General features: G+C 39.2%; 2 protein-coding genes across 2 annotated transcripts; one reads left to right on the forward strand and one right to left on the reverse strand.

The window, feature by feature from the left end:
• Positions 1 to 722: 722 nt before the first annotated feature.
• LOC132066927 (U-box domain-containing protein 35-like) lies at positions 723 to 7,982 on the reverse strand. Its single transcript, XM_059460114.1, has 10 exons — positions 7,892 to 7,982; positions 7,224 to 7,456; positions 6,307 to 6,428; positions 6,106 to 6,227; positions 5,032 to 5,222; positions 4,048 to 4,487; positions 3,652 to 3,753; positions 2,635 to 3,063; positions 1,521 to 2,258; positions 723 to 1,288 (listed from the first exon to the last, which is right to left on the reverse strand). Exons 1-10 carry the CDS (start codon positions 7,951 to 7,953, stop codon positions 1,106 to 1,108), a joined length of 2,622 nt encoding a protein of 873 aa, XP_059316097.1. The 5' UTR covers positions 7,954 to 7,982; the 3' UTR covers positions 723 to 1,105.
• A 5,985-nt stretch (positions 7,983 to 13,967) lies between these two features.
• Positions 13,968 to 17,977, forward strand: LOC132066342 (uncharacterized). The gene is made up of 2 exons (XM_059459668.1): positions 13,968 to 14,361; positions 16,629 to 17,977. The coding sequence occupies exons 1-2, from the start codon at positions 13,968 to 13,970 to the stop codon at positions 17,975 to 17,977; spliced, it is 1,743 nt and encodes a 580-aa protein (XP_059315651.1).
• The last annotated feature ends 573 nt before the right edge of the window (positions 17,978 to 18,550 follow it).

The raw sequence follows: 18,550 nt of genomic DNA on the forward strand, positions 1-18,550 counted from the left end.
CTATCGTTGATGATAACTGACACCCAATGAACCATAAGTTTGATATGTATGATGATTTCTGCTTATTTCATTGATAAGATTCTATTATCTGCAAAGTGATATTTATCAGCTAGTAGACTATTTGTTGGTAAGGTGTTGCCATCTTATTCCTCGGATCATATTGATGTTGTTCATAAGATGGCATGATCATTCACGCCTCAAAAATTTGTGTGGAAAAATCTCCATGTTCTCGAACAATGTACCTGTAGTATACTTCAGAACTTATTTAGAACACATTTCTGCTTGTCAATATCCTGTCCCACTTAACTTTGGCTCATTGGCTGCTAGGTGGTTTCTGACTGAAACTAACACTTTGATTGTAACTAGTCATTGTTTTAAACCTAGCGCACAGCTTGAATTGCTTGTTAACCTTAATGTTGTCTGGCTTCATCTGAAAACAAGCAATAATATTCTACCTTTTCATTTGAGAACTTTGCCCTCCTACTACCTTCTTTGATTCTTTATCTCAAAATGTCCCTTTTAGTTATTACACCATGAAGGAAATTTTCTCCAATTTTTTACTAGTGAATTATGAGACTCCATTTCTTAAAAGTTTAACCTATTGATTGGTTACGCCTTCAAGAAGTATTATATGATGACAAAGCTGGATTTCTCTAAGAAAGGGCACTCAAGTTGAAGCCAACCAAAAAAGTTCCAGCTTCAGACGCTGTTGTATCTGGTTCTTCAAATTAAGTGTTAGTATAGATGAAAAGTTTCTCCTACTGTTAAATTGGGTTTGTTGAAGTACAACATACATGAATAAACTGGAAAAAAAAAAAACAAGAAAATGAGAATCCAATCATGTACATTTCTATGTTTATAACCTATTGTTAACATCTCGAGCATTTTTTTTGGGTATTCTTTACAAAAATTCTTTACATTGTGCTTGCCTTGATTCTTTAAAGTCCAATCAGTTGCTTCAAAGACTTCAGAGGGCTTCTTCTGGAGCAACAGTGCTAAAGGAATGTATCTAGGAGACTAATCTATCAACTAACTCTAGAAATTGCATGTACAAGCATAGAGATTCCTGTCTTGAAGAAGCTCAAGAAGATTGCTGAAAGTCGTGTCAATGTTTCCCTGACATCCACTCTTTGATAGCAGAGAGGAGTGAGTAATTTGGCAACAGTTGTTTATGTGGTAGTGGTAAATTCGTAACTGGTGAATTATCATTGTCCACGAGCCATGACTCTATTGCCTTCCGGTCATAAGTGTATCCATCAGCCGCAACACAGGGGTCCTGAATCACTTCCTGTAGCAGAACTTTCCTTTAGTAAATGAAGCGAAGAGCAGGAAGTAGGCTTTGTAATATGCATAATAGCGTACTGTAGATTACTATGAAGCGATATCCGCAATCAACTAATTTCAAAAGTTGAAAGACTTCAGAAAGGCAAAATACATGGACAGACACTCAAGTTTGAGTGTCTGTCCATGTATTTTGCCTGTTAGAAATGTAAATTAGACCTGCTTCAAGTTGAGTTTACCTTGAGTAGGGGGCATTTGAAGTGGCTAGGAGGAGGTGGAGGTTGATTATGTTTCAAATGTCGAGCCCTATCAGCGACCTCTTTCAATCTCTCCAAAGCAGGGAGAACTTCATCTTTCAAGTCAGGTCTGTCTCTACGTCGAAGCTCAGTGCATTTTAGAGCAAGTACAGCCAATACCTTTGTCTCTTCAAGAGGCCATTCACCGGCATCTTGATCCAGCAACTCCACTAAGTTATCCTTTTCGGTAGCCATTTCTACCATGTGGGCTAAAGCTATGGCCCGTTTTGCTGTAAGCAACTGCAGTATGACCATCCCAAAAGCATAAACATCAGATTTTGTAGAGACTAATCCTGTCCTTTGATACTCAGGATCTATATAGCAAAGTGTGCCAACTGGGCTCGTGTCTTTGTATGCGGTCTGTGACTGAACCATTGTTGAAAGGCCAACATCTCCAATTTTGCTCACCAAGTTATGATCAAGCAGTATGTTAGCTGGCTTTAAATCACGGTGTATGATCGGTTTTGGCTTCGTGTTATGAAGGAAAACAAGAGCAGAAGCAACTTCCCAAGCTATGCGAACCCTGTCAAACCACGGAAGTGGTGGTGTGTTGTTTTTCCTTGTCAACCTGTCCTCCAAACTTCCATTCTCCATGTACTCGTATACTAGACAACCGCGTTCAGGGCATGCACCGAGAAGAAATAACAAGTGAGGATGATGAATTTTGCTCAATACTTCAAGCTGGAAATAACCAGGAAAAGGATCCAGTTAGTTTAATTCAAGGGCTTTTTTTCATTTTTGATCTGTCAAACCGAAATCAATTATGGGCGCTATCAATAATATACAAAACATACGCACTGCTTCTGTATATGATATGTATTTTAGTTCATATAATATGTATATTCGTAGTTAATATACATTAGATATACATTTTCCGGCTATTATTTTTTAGTGTGTTCCAAAAAAGATAATTATCCCTTAAGTTTCAAAGCCAAATTTGAGTGGTTGCAGTGGAATCACAACTACAGTTGGCAGAAGCTAATACGCCATGTACATTACTCAAAATTATTTCACGTATTCTTGTTTACTTCTCTCTTCGTTTGGAAATTTTGCATACCTCTTGTTGAAATTGCTTAGTTCTATGAGTCTCAGCAGAATGAAGAACTTTCACTGCTGCAGCTGTATGATTGAAATAGCACTTGTAGACCATTCCATATGAGCCCATTCCTATCTTAAGATCCTCAGAGAATGATGAGCTAGCCATCACAATCTCTTCCCACGTGAATTCCCGGTAGTGATGCAAAGGTCGTACCAATGATATCTCTAGCTTTTCTTTTGTTCTAGCCTCCCGACTGGCAATGCTCTCTGCTGCTCTTCTTTGCTGAACTTCTCTTTCAATACATTCCATTGCATAGTCAGCTTCCTTCTTTGCTGCTTCACATTTTAACTTCTCTTGTCCTGCCAATTCTTTCGCTTCCTCCTCTTTAAGGTTTATCTCCTTAAGTTTATTTGCTTCCTCTACTCGAAGCTTCTGAAATTCATTCAGCTGCGAGAAATCTAAGTATAAGCAAACTTGAAAGCAATGAGAACAGGAACTCATATCATAAGTTGTCACACGAGATCCTGACGGTGCAATTCTATATGTATTCTCACATTGCCTTAACTTATCACTAATTATTGACAACAAGTATTTTAGGACAATGCAATAAGAAAGAAGACAGCTTTTATGTGTGTGGATACTGCTTATTCATTCAGTATCCTTTGCCAGAAATAGTTCAAAGTAAGTATGGGCTATGACTAAATTGCTATTTTGCTGATGACCTTGACATATTTGGAAGGATAACTATGACTTGGATCGAAGAGAACATTTTACCATACCATAGCGATTGAAGTTCTCAATGCTACAGTTGAAACTTTGAAGAAAACAGAATGAGCTTAGAAAGGTAGAACACAATTGCGGGAAATTATCCAATATGTGCAGGACAGACAAGAATGCTAATTGATTTCGTGCTTCTAATAAAAGAGTCCTAGCATTCAATTTCAATAAATAAAAGAGTCCTAGCATTTAGAGGTACATATTCTTGAAACTTTTGGAAGTGCTCTTTAAAGAAATTTAGTTTGAAATTAAAATTACCTTCCGAGAAGCATCGATTGCCTCAGTTTGTGCTATTGCATACATTCCTTGAATATGTCTGAGCTCAATTCTCAATTTGTCTAGGTCATAATTGATGTTAACCTGCACATATGCAAAACTTTAGTAGAACTTCATGAAACAACTCGGACATTTTTATGTAACTTCCACGGCATTATACAGTAACAAGAATATCCTGTAAGTTCCTTTATCCATAACAAACAAAACTCCACTATTGCCTTAAGTTTTTGTGCCCTTGTGTAGAAGGATGTTTTATCATGAAAAAATAAAATGAAGGTAAAAGCATCAACTGATGCTTAAGTTTCGAACTTTAATCAGTGAATGTATGTTACTGCATGTTAAATGAAAGAAAGCATATAATTTGATCTAATATATCACCTGACTTCCGGATGAAGAATCTGTTAGAGCATCTGAGGTGGAAGACTGACTTGTTGACCATGGTTGATTGTCTACTTTTGCTTTTTTGAAACTTGAAGCATGACTGTAGAGTTCTGTAATTCCCGAGCTACTGAAATAGCAACTTTTGTCCTCCTCAGCTTCTCCAATAACAACAGACAGAGCTCTAGGATGGATGACGACTTCATCCAAATTTGCTCTTTTATGCAAAGGAGTGTTGCTTTTAATTGAAAGGGACTGAAACGCTTCTCCAATGTCGATAGTTGAACTTCTAGATTGGATGGTTTCGCTGAAATTTGTTCTTTTATGGGGAAGTGTCTGGAGGGCCTTGTGTACTGGAGATTTAGCTTGATAGCGTTGATGAGAAGGAGAGTACAAATGAGAGTATGATGCAGGTGAAGTTGAGCTGTGGTCTGTCCTCTCTGAGAATTAAAAGAACAAGATATTACTATTATGGCAGTGCAACAAAGGGGATAACCGGTGAGTTTTTAGCCAAAATTGTCTCTGATCTTGGGGAGTAAGTCTATTTTTGTCTTTTAAATATAACCTAAGCATCTTTAGTCCCTTAAGCTTCCTAAAGTGGAGCACCTTTGGTCCAACTAACAGAATGGACCTAAAAACCAACGATGACTACCAAAAAACACTACTAAAAACATGGCAAAAATTGACTGAAAACCAAGCGACTCATTCGATTTGATCCCAAAAAACGGGAAGATAAAAAATTGACCGAGCTCGATCATTTTGCTTTTTCTGCAAAAGACTTGTAGGTATTGACTTCTTTTGTTTTAAGATTCTTGTTTATGACCTATACATTGAGATTTTCCTATATCTCCATTTTCAAGCTGATATTAATCATCTTTGGTTGCTTCTCGATTCATCAGTTGTTCATGTTATTTTAATGTAGTTCATTGTGTCCTTCGTTGACTCATAATAAAGTGAAGAAATATGTAGACAAGAAATTTATACCTGTTTGTGAGCTAAAACTGTGGCCTGTAGAATTGTTGGATGAACTACTTGTATCACTGCTATCATCTATAAGGGATCTGTCGTTTTCTGTACTCGAGGGGCGCACTGATGACAGTTTTCCCTTCGACACAGCATAAACTGTGCAAAAGGTTGGAGCCTTTTCTGATATACTTGCAGATAAGTTTCTTCCCCTGTGAATCAATCAGTAAGTTATCACATCATCATGAGTTTGAACTGTGCTAATTGCAACAAATGAACAGACAACCAAACATTTCATATTTATTTTCCTCAGTTTTGTAATCAAGATCCTGCATGTTTAACGACACCACCAAAAGGACGCATGGATCAATATTGAAATTCTTGTTTATGCAGAGTTGTTGCTATGTGGAGGTCCAAAATATTAAATTTTTGAGGCTTTTTGGTACACAGGTTTGGTATTAACTGCTGCTGGCCCTCAAACAGAAAGTTTATTAAAGTAGGCAGCTCCTTCCTCCATGGTGAGTTCAAGTGGCAAAGGTTGAGCGACTTGTGACTTAGGTGACAGGTTTGAGCCCTGCACCATGCGAACTAATCCTGGTATTTAAGTGGAGAATGGTAGAGGGTCGGGCCCATTATTCCCGAGTTTCGAAGGCCGCGGTTGGTCCTAACGGGAACGACTTGACCAGCCCATTCAACATCCGAAGGACTCTTACCGCTAGAACGACCGATGCATTCATTTCTCGCTCACGACCCTTGAAGGTTTGCACTCACTCTCTTTCGATAGAAAAATAGAAGAATATCGGGAGTTGAATAGTAAGAAAAGGTCTTCTGCTTAAACCTTTAGACTCAGAGAAAAATGAAACTGCCAAAATTGACAAGATAAAATTTTCGTTTATTCATCAAAAGAAACGTCCCTTTTGAAGCCAGGATTTATTTTCCTTGATACCTAACATTATGCATGAAAGGATCCTTGGCCCCAGAAGGATTTCTCGGTCATCAGAAGAGAAAAAGACCCGGTATGACTTCGGAGGAGACAAGTTTTCTGTCTCGAAAGCAATTATTTCTTTTGAATTTTGAAGGGAAATATAATAGTACCTTGAAAATATGCCAGGGGTTGAGGTTCCAATAACAAGCTTGTTGATACAGCATTTGGATACCACCCCTGCAATTGCATTTATAACATCATTTGATTCAAGTTGAACAACTCCTACTTGGACCTGCATTAAGTTAGTCAAAATGAGCATTCTTAACTGTAATTCCTTTAAGATTTTCAGGCATATAGGATATAACACGAACCTGTCTTCGACTACACATTGTCTTGTAAGGAAGAAGTTTTTCGCTTGTTTGCAACTCAACTTCCTTCCTAAAGGCATCTGCTACATCCTCTCTTACTTGTGCAATAGGAATCAAGTTCCCCACTAGAACAAAACATTGCAAGTTTAGACTCTAATTATAAGGCCTGTTACAAAGTGTACTATGCTCTAATGTTATACAAAACTCCATATTTAATACTCCCTCCGTCCCATTTTATGTGAAGGTGTTTGACTGGGCATGGAGTTTAAGAATGAAAGGAAGAATATGTAGTCTAAAAGAAGTCATAGATAATTGTGTTTCTATAAATATCTCATTAAGGGTAAAATGAGAAGTTTAAAGTTAAATTGTTACTAAATATAAAAAGGTGTTATTCTATTTTGGACTGACCAAAAAACGAAAGAGAGCCGTATAAATTGGGACAGAGCGAGTATATAGGACAACCAAAGGGGTTTTATTACGTTTCTTTTTTTGACACTCCATTCATCGCCTTAAGATTTTAATTGGATGTTCAAATTCTTTCACGTGGTATCATGTTGTCTCGTGTCAAACTCATTCGTTTGCTCATAAAATGAAATTGGAGAGTCCGCATGTGAACTCTTGAATTAGGTTATACGAGTTGAAGGATGTTGAACTATAAAGTTTCATTTTGGATATACAATGGTATCCAAAGCAATTTATAGAGTTTGGCTGCTACACCTATTGCCTTAAGGTTTTGGATTGAATGATTAAATTCTTTCGTAGCAACAATCCGGACATGTAGAATAACTACTTTTAACCTAATATGTCCTATAATTTCTTATCTGACTCCATTGACTTAAACAGTTGTAGGTTGGTGTCAAGATTTCAATTTCTTGATTGAAGAACAGATTAAAAAAAAAAAAAAGGAGACAAAAACTTACTAGGAGTTGGAACTGCGGTGATCTCAGGGCGAACATGTAGCAACATGAAGCGCATCTCTCCCTCTGGAATAAATTTCTCCAATGCCCATTTCACCACATATCTGCTATTCTTGTTCCCAGTAATGGCTACTGCAACAACTGAAGAAATCGGAGACTGCATTGTTCCTTGCCCTTCTGTTTTAGGTATATCGTTCTCCTCCATACTCTGCCACTCCTCTTCAATAATGAAAGTTCTGCAACAATCACAAAAATGTAAGATCGACTCGTGCATTAACAGCGGCGAGTTTTATGGTTCAACTGAATCCATTACAGTCAACTCGATCGTCCATATTCAAAAAACATTGAAAATGTGTATATGTTTATCTATAAAGAACATCACACTCATTCTGTGTTAACGACTCTAGATCATGGATTCACGTCTACATACATATATCATACGTTCTTGAAAAAGCCCAAGAATATGGGACGAGTTTTTATGCTTCAACTGAGCCCTTAGCATTCAACTTGAACTATATATCCATATTCAAAAAACACTTCATATGTATATACATAAGAAGATCACGCTCATTCTGTACTGACTGACTCTAGACCATGGATTCACGTCTACATGCATACATTGTTGAAAATGCCCAAAAGAGGCACAAAAAAGGAAACAAAAGAATACTAACTCTTTCCAACTTTGTGCTCTCTTAATGTATTTTGGACTTCTTTTGTAGTTAAAAGCAGGCATTAGTGATCTGCTGTGAACCTCAAATATAATTCCAATGAAATTTAGTTTCTTTCCTTGTATCACACTAACAAAGAAGGAAACATTGTTAAATAGGAGCATCAAGAAACCTTTGACATGATGACAACATTGACTATCTCCTATCATTTTTTGCCGAATGGAATTAATTTTTAATTGAACATTAATAAACATGCATTAGCACTAACAAAATTAGAGAATAGTAAATGTATAAAATATATTCTTGTGATCATTGCATACGCAAGATAAACCGTTCAGCCAAATTCATGAATTCTATTTTTGACTTTGTAATTTTCAATTGTTTGTTTAATGGAGTCGTAATCAAGAAGCTGACTGGTCGAGTGCTTATCTTTAAGGCACCTTAATTATAAATTGGTCATTTCATTTGTGATGGATTCACTTGTATTATATTAGTTAGTACTTACATTATTTAAGCTATTGACTAACCAGAACAGAAATAGTTGCAGACACGTCCGATGAGGTAAGGCCTTCTAAGTTCTAACTATACTAAAGTATTGTTACTTTATATTTCAACTCTTTTTTTTGGGGGGGGGGGGGGGGGGGAAAGAAAGAATCTGAGAAAGCTTTACAGTATGAAAGTTATATTCTTTGGGTTTGTTATGAATGTAGATTTTTGATAAAAGATGTTGCTCGGGGCTTTGGTCCAGTGGTAAGAGTGTAGTCACTACAACAAAATATGCTTTTAGCGGCAATTAATTTGCGGCAATAACTTAATTGCCACTAATTATATTCTAATCAATTATTACCTAAGAATACCAAACTTTAGCCCTAACAATAAATGCCGCTAAAGGCTTTAGCGACCTTGGATCTAATGGCATTAACCAATTCTTTGGTAAATGTTTTTGTGGCAATAACTATTACCGCTAAAAGAACAATATATTGCCACTAAAAGCCTCTTTTGATGTAGTGAGTGCATGATATGTGAATTTGGCGTACACCACGGCCGCACTAAAAAAATGGGTAGTTTGTGGAGGTCAAAAGTTGCAATTCGCGGAGGTTTTAGCCTCTTCTAGCAACTAGTGGAGGCTGAAACCTCCGCGAATTGTAACTTTTAAGCTCCGCAAATTACCCATTTTTTTGTAGTGCCGGTAGAGAGGCGGGCTCATTATCTAACCGAGTTTAGAACCATGTGTCAGCTAGTTCGTGATGTTTTCTTGGTTATCATTAAACAAAAAAAATTAAAACAAAATGTTACTCACATGTGATTATTTGTTGTTTGATTTGCAAACAGCCAATATATATTAACAATATAAGAGATTGGAATTATGTCACCCATTAAGAATGTCAACTTTCCTAAAATTCTTTATGAGTAATATTACTTTGTAGATGGTACTAGATTCAAGATGAAATGCCGATCTTGTTTGCCGTGAAAGCTGCCGATTCGACAGCAAAGTGCACTTTCATGCAGTTTTTTTTTTTTTCTTTTGGACATTTTTAACTAACAAGTCAACCCCTCACGTCAAAATGAAAATCAAAGAGTAAGTCACAACTTTATCTCAATTGATAGTCCACTCAAAACTCCTTATTTTATCCCTAGTTAGAAGTGATAAGAGAGTGAATCCTCGTTCATTTTTATTAAGATAAGATAAGACTTCTGAATCTAAATATACATCTGAATATTAAGATGTTTTATTAAACTCTGAATACTAAATAATTAAAATTACTTATTTTCTCAACATTTAAATATAAAACTTGTCATTATTTAGAAAGTAATATATACAAAATTCAAATAAAGTAAGTAATCTAATATATATCAACAAAATATATTTAAAGATTATATGGTGATGATTGTTGGTGTTGAATAAAGGTGGTGATTTTTGACAGTAGCTAATGGTATGGTGGTTGACAGTAGTGGAGTAGTGGTTAACTGTGGTAGTTAGTGGTACTTGTTGATGATTGTGGTAGGTAATAATGATATCTAATGGTGGTGATTGATAATGATTGCTTAGCGGTATATAATGGGGGTCGATGGTGGAGATTGTCAGCAGTTACCGATTGTTGTTATTGTAACAATGGTTAGTAGTAATTATAAATGGTGCGTGTTTAGTGGTGGTGATGCTTGACTGCGGTAATTGGCGACAATGGCGAATGATAATGAGAGCTAATTATGGTGGTGGTGATTGATAGTGATAATTTAACGATGTATAGTGAGGGATGATGGTGGTGGTTGACAGTAGTGATTGGCTGTTGTTATTGTAGTGATGGTTGATAGTAATTATAAATGGTGTCTCGTGGTAGTGACGGTTGACTAAGGTAATTACCGACAATGGTGATTGTGAATGATGATGATAGTAGTTGATACTAGTGGTGCGGCCAATTGTTAGCAGTAAAAATGAATAAAGTAGTGGTGAAATGCCTTTTTTTTTTTTCTTTCAGAAATCCATAATGGATAGCATATTAATAAAATGTCATTGCTATAAGTCTTAACCATTCAAACCTATTAAGTAGCTATAAAATAGAGTAAAAAACATATTTAATAATTCTTCCTTCATTTCAATTTGTTTGTCTGGTTTTGACTTGGTATAAAACTTAAGAAAATAAAGAAGGCTTTTGAATCTTGTCGTCTTAAACTAAAGATATGTAGAATGTATCAAAATGTTCTTTAATCTTGTGGTCTTAAATATGACATGTGAAAATTTTTAGTTAAAGAGTTGTAAAAAAAAAGAAGGAAAGAGACATTCTTTTTACAACTGACTAAAAAGGAAAGTAAGACAAACAAATTGAAACGGAGGAAATAAGACCTAAAATTATAAACTCATTAATGACTAAGATTTGAATGAATCAATGTTTCATCTATGATAACCAATATCATATAGTAAACCATGTGCGGGTTATGATTGATTGTGACTTGTGAGACATATTAATAATCAATTTAACATTGAGCAACATTACAAAAATAATCCATGCATGTAGCATGATTTTGAGTGGAGGGCTTTACTCAATTGCAAAAATAAGACTTAGGCACAATCTTTTAAAATATATATTGTAGGTATATCCGTATCTCCTGGGAATATGGAAGTTGACTCACACCAAGTCCAAGTTTTTTCTTCCTTTTGGGCTTAAATTAATATAGCTAATCTCATACAAAAATGATAAAGAAATACTACATGCTTGGCAGCTTTACTCGAATCTAGAATGCAATAATACCACCTAAATGTTGAACAAAATAATTGGATAATTTTCTTTTATAATCATGATATTCGGATCAGCTTGCACGCACCTCGACTAATTTCACGAGATACGTTTTATTTCTTACCATCATGGTACCGAGTAATTCTATCTACCAAAACTTGAATAAATGAGAAAAACTTACCTAATATTTAATTTCTAAGGTCAATAGAAAAAAGATAATGTAAAAGAACAAAACATACCCCCTCAGCCCCTTAATAAATGAGGGGATATACAGAACATGAGAGCTAAACGTCTTATGTCTTTCATTTGATTTCAATTGTCAATGTTTGAAACATAATTTTATACATTAAAAATTACATTTTACATTAAGGTAATCTACATCACTAATGTTAGAAATTTATCTTAGAAACTAAGAATAGAAATATCAATCTGGAAATAAGATGGTGGACAATAAATCAATCAATGTTCTCTAATCCTTTATATTAACTGGGATCCCCTGATATGAGGTCTTTTTATTCAGAGGATTCATTATAGTTGAACTATTTTAGCTTTTAAGCTGATTGTCAACTTATCGCAACTTTCTTTTTTCATCCAAATTTGGACGGCTACACTTTGCGAAAATTTCATAGCTAAATTTAGAACTTCAGCACAATTGTAAATACATGTCCTGTTAAAATCTCAACGCACTAACTTACTCATCTTGTAATGTGAATCAACTCGTTGGTTATAGGAAAAGGTGAGTAATACAACAACAACAATATACCAAGTGTTATCTCACAAGTGGGTCTGGAAAAGGAGGGATGCATGTAGACCTTATCCTTGTTTCCGAAGTAATACTTAATTCAAATGAATCATAAGTATACAAAATATAAATGTGCACCGGATGCATTTTGATGCCGGTTTTAATATATCCAATCATAGACTACAGGAATGTTATCTTTTTTTTTTTTTTTTTATGGAGATTTACCCATTACGGAAGAGGACAAACCAATATTAATCCCTTGCCAGAGGTTGTGGTGTATGAATATGATTCATCTATCTTTATACAAAATATAAATGTGCACCGGATGCATGTTGATGCCAGTTTTAATACATCCAATCATAGTGTATACGGGTAAAACCGAGGATACGGACATGCTCGGTTTCCCGTTGTCATGGCTATGCTCGGGCACGATATGACCGGCTCATCGGGAACGAGGCTTCGAGCTCGATCTGGGATGAGGCGATAAAGGAAGGGCGGTTAACTACCATAAGGAGAAGACCGAAATATCCGCCCTCAACCGGATATTTCGGCATCGATCTCGGCAACAGCTGTCACCAAATTTCTTTCCTTTATTTAGAATTGTACTAGGGTTGGGACTCCTCTACTATATAAAGAGGAGGTTCCCATCCATTGTAAAGGGGTTGGCAACAGAAAGACAAGGAGTTCATATCAAAAAATAATAAGAATCCTTTGAAACCATTCCATTTGTTCCTAAGTTCATCTTTACTATTCACCGTGTAAGTACTCAACAGAGGGTATCAACCTCGGTTTCTATACCCGAGGCCGGACATAATTAATATTTGATCAGATCTGCTTCTTTATTTACTTATTGACTTATCTCGCAATTTAATCTCGAATTGAATTTAGCCACATATCTTTGGCGTCACGCATAAATTTAATTGTTCTCCGTTTTAAGGTTAAAAAGTTTGGCGCCCATCGTGGGGCCTTAGATAGTAGTGGCGATTCGATAAAACATTCTGGTTACGCTCGATATTTTACACTTATTCTTTAAGGTCTGATTTCAGGTATACCAGAAATGTCGGATTCCCATTCCGTCAACTTCCAATTGGAGCCAAGCCATCACGAGCATGACGACGGGGACGTACCAAACAACAACGCGCCCCCCGTTAACCCTGTTCAAGTTGGATCATCGGTGGGCAATGTACCGGCCGACGAGAATAACGGGTTCATGCTGCAACAGCTCCAAAACCAGTTAGACATGGCTATGGCTTAGTTACAGGCCCAGCAAGAGATCATAGCGCAATTGCAAAACCGGGGTCAGGCACCCGATATTGCCCCATCAGAACAGACCCAGGATACGGAGGAAAGACACGTCCCACGGGGTAACGAGAACCACCCCGGGCAAAGCAGCGAATTGATAAGAATGCTCGAAGAATTAACGAAACGATTCGAGTCCGGTGAAAAGAAGATAGAGGCGAACGACAACAAGGTGGAGAACTACAACTCGAGGGTCGATCAGATTCAGGGGGCTCCACCAGTGTTGAAGGGATCGGATTCGAAAAAATTTGTTCAAATGCCCTTTCCTGCCGAGTGCGGCACCGATAAAAATCCTTAAGAGATTTCGCATGCCCCATATCCCCAAGTATAATGGGACGACGGAACCAAATGAACATGTGACTACATACACATGTGCTATTAAGGGCAATGATCTCGCCGATGACGAAAGGGAATCAGTGCTACTTAAGAAATTTGGGGAAACCCTGTCGAAGGGAGCGATGATTTGGTATCATAACTTGCCCGAGCATTCAATTGATTTATTTGCCATGCTCGCTGATGCTTTCGTCAAGGCCCATGCCGGGGCCATCAAGGTCGAAACACGAAAATCGAATTTGTTCAACGTCAAGCAACGAGATGACGAGACCCTCCGCGAGTTTGTGGCTCGATTTCAAATGGAGCGCATAGACTTACCCCCAGTCACTGACGATTGGGCCGTTTAGGCTTTCACCCAAGGGCTCAATTCAAGGAGCTCGATCACATCTTTGGAGCTAAAGCAAAATCTGATAGAATATAATTGCCTGGGCTGATGTACACAACAGGTATCAGTTGAAGATCAGGGTCAAGGATGATAAGATTACGAAAGTACAACGCTTCGGTATCATGGCCTTCCGGTAAAGGGAGTGATCGATTGAGGAGAGTGGTAGATCGGGATTCCAGATCGTCATATGACAGGTACCAGCCTTACCCACTCGATCGAAGGGGAAACGGGCGCAACAACGAATCAGGCAAGAATGATAGGAGGAATGATCGAAGGAATGATCGAGGCCAAAGTAGCCGTGGATTGATAAACAGAAATGCTGTCGATAGAGCCCCAGGCAACAGAGAAACGCCAAGGTTATCCGAGTACAACTTTTGCGTCAATGTAGCAACCATAGCGGCGGCCGTTATCCGAAACAAAGAAACAAGGCATCCAAGGCCAATCCAATCTGATCCAGAGAAGCGGGATAAAAATCTTATTTGTAAGTATCATCATACTCACGGCCATCGGACCGAGGATTGTCGGCAGCTGAGAGGAGGTCGCTCGTCTGTTCAATTTAGAACATCTTCGAGAATTCCTAAGTGAACGAGAAAAAACCCATTTCAAGAACCTGGACTCCAATAAGCAGGATAGGCCAGAAGAGCCTCAGCAAGTGATACACATGATCATGGGAGGAACTGACGTTCCCATTAGGCCGGTTGTAAAACACACCAAAATTTTCATAACGAGGGAAAAGCATATCCGGAATGATGATCCCGATGGTCCCATCACGTTCAATGATGAGGACATGGAGGGTATCGCCCAACCGCATAATGACGCACTGGTAATATCTGTCCTTGTCAATAAATTTAGAATTAAACGTGTGCTAATTGATCCAGGTAGCTCGGCTAATATCATACGATGGAGAGTCATCGAATAGGTGGGACTACTATATTAGATCGTGCCGGCAATACGGGTCCTCAACGGATTCAACATGGCATGCAAGACGACGAAGGGTGAGATCACTTTACCGATCACTATGGCAAGAACTGCGCGATGAATAAAATTTTATGTGATAGAGGGAGACATGGGATACAATGCATTGCTGGGCAGATCGTGGATTCACCTCGTAAGAGCGGTCCTCTCAACTATGCATCAGGTATTGAAATTCCCGACCCCAGAAGGTATTAAAACCGTTCGTGGTGAACAACAGGTCGCAAAAGAAATGTTCGCGGTTGAAGAATCTGTTAAGACTATAAAGGCGCCAGATCGGAACGAAGGGAAGAATGCCAAATAGCAATCACAGATCCCGATCTCGAAATCTTCGGAAGATCGAAATGGAGACACGCTAGACGAAAAGTTAAAATTCGGAGTACCGAGAACCTTTGTGGTGCCCGATGATTCTGATGTCACTAAGTCCACAGTTGAAGAACTCGAGTAAGTCATATTGTTCGTCCATCTACCAGAAAAGAAGGTATACCTAGGCACGGGGTCAACCCCTGAACTCAGGAAAAAATTTATTGAGTTTCTTAAAAATAACTCAGATTGCTTTGCTTGGTCCCATTTAGACGTGACAGGTGTCCACCGGATGTGACGACACATAAGTTGAGCCTGGATCCAAGTTTTCCTCCTGTTAAACAAAAGCGAAGGCCACAGCCCGAGGTAAAACATGCGTTCATCAAGGACGAGGTAACCAAGCTCCTGAATATAGGGTCCATTCGAGAGGTAAAATACCCAGATTGGTTAGCTAACGTTGTAGTAGTGCCTAAAAAGGGGAATAAGTTTAGAATGTGCGTAGATTATAAAGATTTAAACAAGGCACACTTTCGAAGGACTCATTTCTCTCGCCCTGCATCGATCGCATGATCGACGCTCACTCGGCAGTCACGACACACGAGTTTCCTCGATGCCTACTCCGGGTACAACCAAATACAAATGGACCGGAGGATCGAAAAAAACCTCTTTCATAACTAGGTCTGGCACATATTGTTATAATGTAATGCCCTTCGGCTTAAAAAATGCCGGTGCCACCTATCAGCGTTTAGTCAACCGCATGTTTGAACACCAAATAGGAAAATCAATGGAAGTTTATATAGATGACATAGTCGTTAAGTCCCTGCCAGTAGAGGACCACTTGAAATTTTTGCAGGAAACTTTCAGCATATTAAGAAAGTACAACATGAAGTCAAATAGAAAAATGTGCCTTCGGAGTCGGATCGGGCAAGTTTCTGGATTCATGGTATCAAATCGGGGGATCGAAATCAACCGGATAAGATAAAGGCAATTGAAGATATCACCGTGATCAACGACATCAAAGGGGTACAAAGATTGACAGGACGGATAGCTGCCCTAAGCCGATTCATCTCCAGATCCTCGAACAAAAGTCATTGATTTTTCTCGTTGCTAAAGAAAAAGACTGACTTTGCATGGGCCTCTGTCAGATGGCCTTAGCAGAACTCAAAAGGTACTTATCAAGCCCGCCTCTACTCCACACGCCAAAAGCGAACGAGCAGTTGTATCTATACTTAGCGGTGTCCGAGATAGCGGTGAGCGGTGTCCTGGTTCGAGAGGAGAAAGGTACGCAATACCCGATTTACTACGTAGGTAGAACCCTCGGTGACGCCGAAACCAGGTACCCACATTTGAAAAAACTCGCTTTGGCTTTATTGAGTGCATCTAGAAAATTAAAACCTTACTTTCAGTGTCATCCCATATGCGTCATAACGTCGTACCCCCTAAGGAATGTCATGCATAAACCCGAACTCTCAGGCCGACTAGCAAAATGGGCTGTGGAGATTAGCGGGTATGATATTGAATACAAACCCCGAACTGCAATCAAATCCCAAATACTAGCGGATTTCGTGGCCGATTTTGCACCGGCCATGATCCCCGAGGTCGACAAAGAAATGCTTCTTGCCTCGGGGACTAGCACAGGAGTCTGGACCCTTTACACGGATGGTGCGTCTAATGTAAAAGGGTCCGGGTTAGGGATCGTTCTCAAACCTCCCTCAGGTGACATAATAAGACAATCTATTAGATCGGCTGATTTAACTAACAACGAAGCCGAGTATGAGGCTATGATTGCAGGTTTAGAACTGGCTAAAAGCTTGGGAGCCGAGATCATAGAGGCCAAATGCGATTCTCTCCTGGTGAGCAACCAAACGAACGGAACCTTCGAAATCAAGGATGATCGAATGCGGAGATATCAGAAAAAATTGCAGGTTGTCCTTCGCCGGTTCAAGGAGTGGACGTTGGAACACGTACCTCGGGATCAAAATAATAAGGCGGATGCCTTGGAAAATCTGGGATCCTCGGTCGAATCAGACGGTTTCGACTCCGAAGCCATGGTGCAACTGACAAAATCAGTCATAGAGACCGGCCACGTCGAGATAAACTCGACCGGCTTCACTTGGGATTGGAGGAACAAATACGTAGACTATCTTCAAACAGGAAAGCTACCATCCGATGCCAAGGAATCAAGAGCCCTCCGAACCAAAGCAGCTAGATTTTGTTTGGTCGATGGCCAGTTATACCGAAGGTCATTCCACGGCCCCTTGGCGAGATGCCTAGGACCAGGAGAAACCGACTACGTTCTGAGGGAAGTTCACGAGGGGACTTGCGAAAACCATTCGGGAGTCGATTCATTGGTCTGCAAGCTGGTCAGAGCGGGATACTACTGGAACGAGATGGAGGACGACGCCAAAACCTTCGACCGAAAATGTAACGAATGCCAAAGGCATGCCCCGTCAATACACCAACCCGGGGAAGAGCTCCATCCGGTCCTTTCCCCATGGCCATTAATGAAATGGGGCATGGATATAGTAGGGCCTTTGACTGATTATTTCTCTAAATGGGTCGAAGCACAGGCAATTGAGAAGGTCAGGGAAAAAGAGATCATTGATTTCATTTATGACCATATAATCTGTCGATTCGGGGTACCTGCGGAGATCGCGTGTGATAACGGGAAGCAGTTCATAGGCAGCAAGGTCAGCAAGTTTTTCGAAGAATACAAGATTAAGAAGATCTTATCCACCTCGTATCACCTGAGCGCGAATGGCCAGGCCGAGTCTACCAATAAAACTATATTGCAGAATCTAAAGAAAAGACTGGCCCTCTAATCACCGATGGAAGGAGGTTCTGCCCGAGGATTTATGGGCCTACCGCACAACGATATGATCAAGCACCGGGGAGACTCCATTTTCCCTTGTATACGGAGTCGAGGCCCTAATACCCGTCGAAGTTGGTGAGCCAAGCTTGAGATTCCGATATGCCACTGAGGACTCGAACCATGAAGCAATGTCTGCTAATATGAATCTCGTGGATGAAAGGAGGGAAGCTGTTCATATCCGGATAGCCGTACAAAAACAAAGGATACAGAGATATTATAACTGGAGGGCCAACCTCGTGCACGCACGGATTAGGGACTTGAGTGCGAGGAAGGTCACACTTCATACAAAGAACCCTCACGAAGGAAAATTAGCCCCTAATTGGGAAGGACTGTACCGAGTCACTGGAATAACCGGGAAAGGTTCTTATCAGCTCGAGAACGAAGACGGACAGCAGTTGAAACACAACTGGAATGCAGCGCACCTAAAGCGATATTACTGTTAAAAGTACGAATAACCTTTCTTTTATTTTTCTTCTCTCTCGATTTAACCACGCAGGGATACGGTCCGAGGAACACCGGATCA

This window comes from Lycium ferocissimum, chromosome 8 (genome assembly GCF_029784015.1).
Source record: "Lycium ferocissimum isolate CSIRO_LF1 chromosome 8, AGI_CSIRO_Lferr_CH_V1, whole genome shotgun sequence".
Taxonomy (NCBI): Eukaryota; Viridiplantae; Streptophyta; class Magnoliopsida; order Solanales; family Solanaceae; genus Lycium; species Lycium ferocissimum.

Coding starts and splice junctions, on each gene's coding strand:
- LOC132066342 (XM_059459668.1), top strand. CDS start 13,968: ATGATAAGATTACGAAAGTACAACGCTTCGGTATCATGGCCTTCCGGT. Junction 14,362..16,628: donor GCGGGATAAAAATCTTATTT/GTAAGTATCATC, acceptor CCGAACTCTCAG/GCCGACTAGCAAAATGGGCT.
- LOC132066927 (XM_059460114.1), bottom strand. CDS start 7,953: ATGCCTGCTTTTAACTACAAAAGAAGTCCAAAATACATTAAGAGAGCA. Junction 3,064..3,651: donor CAATCGATGCTTCTCGGAAG/GTAATTTTAATT, acceptor GATTTCTCGCAG/CTGAATGAATTTCAGAAGCT. Junction 1,289..1,520: donor TCAAATGCCCCCTACTCAAG/GTAAACTCAACT, acceptor GTTCTGCTACAG/GAAGTGATTCAGGACCCCTG.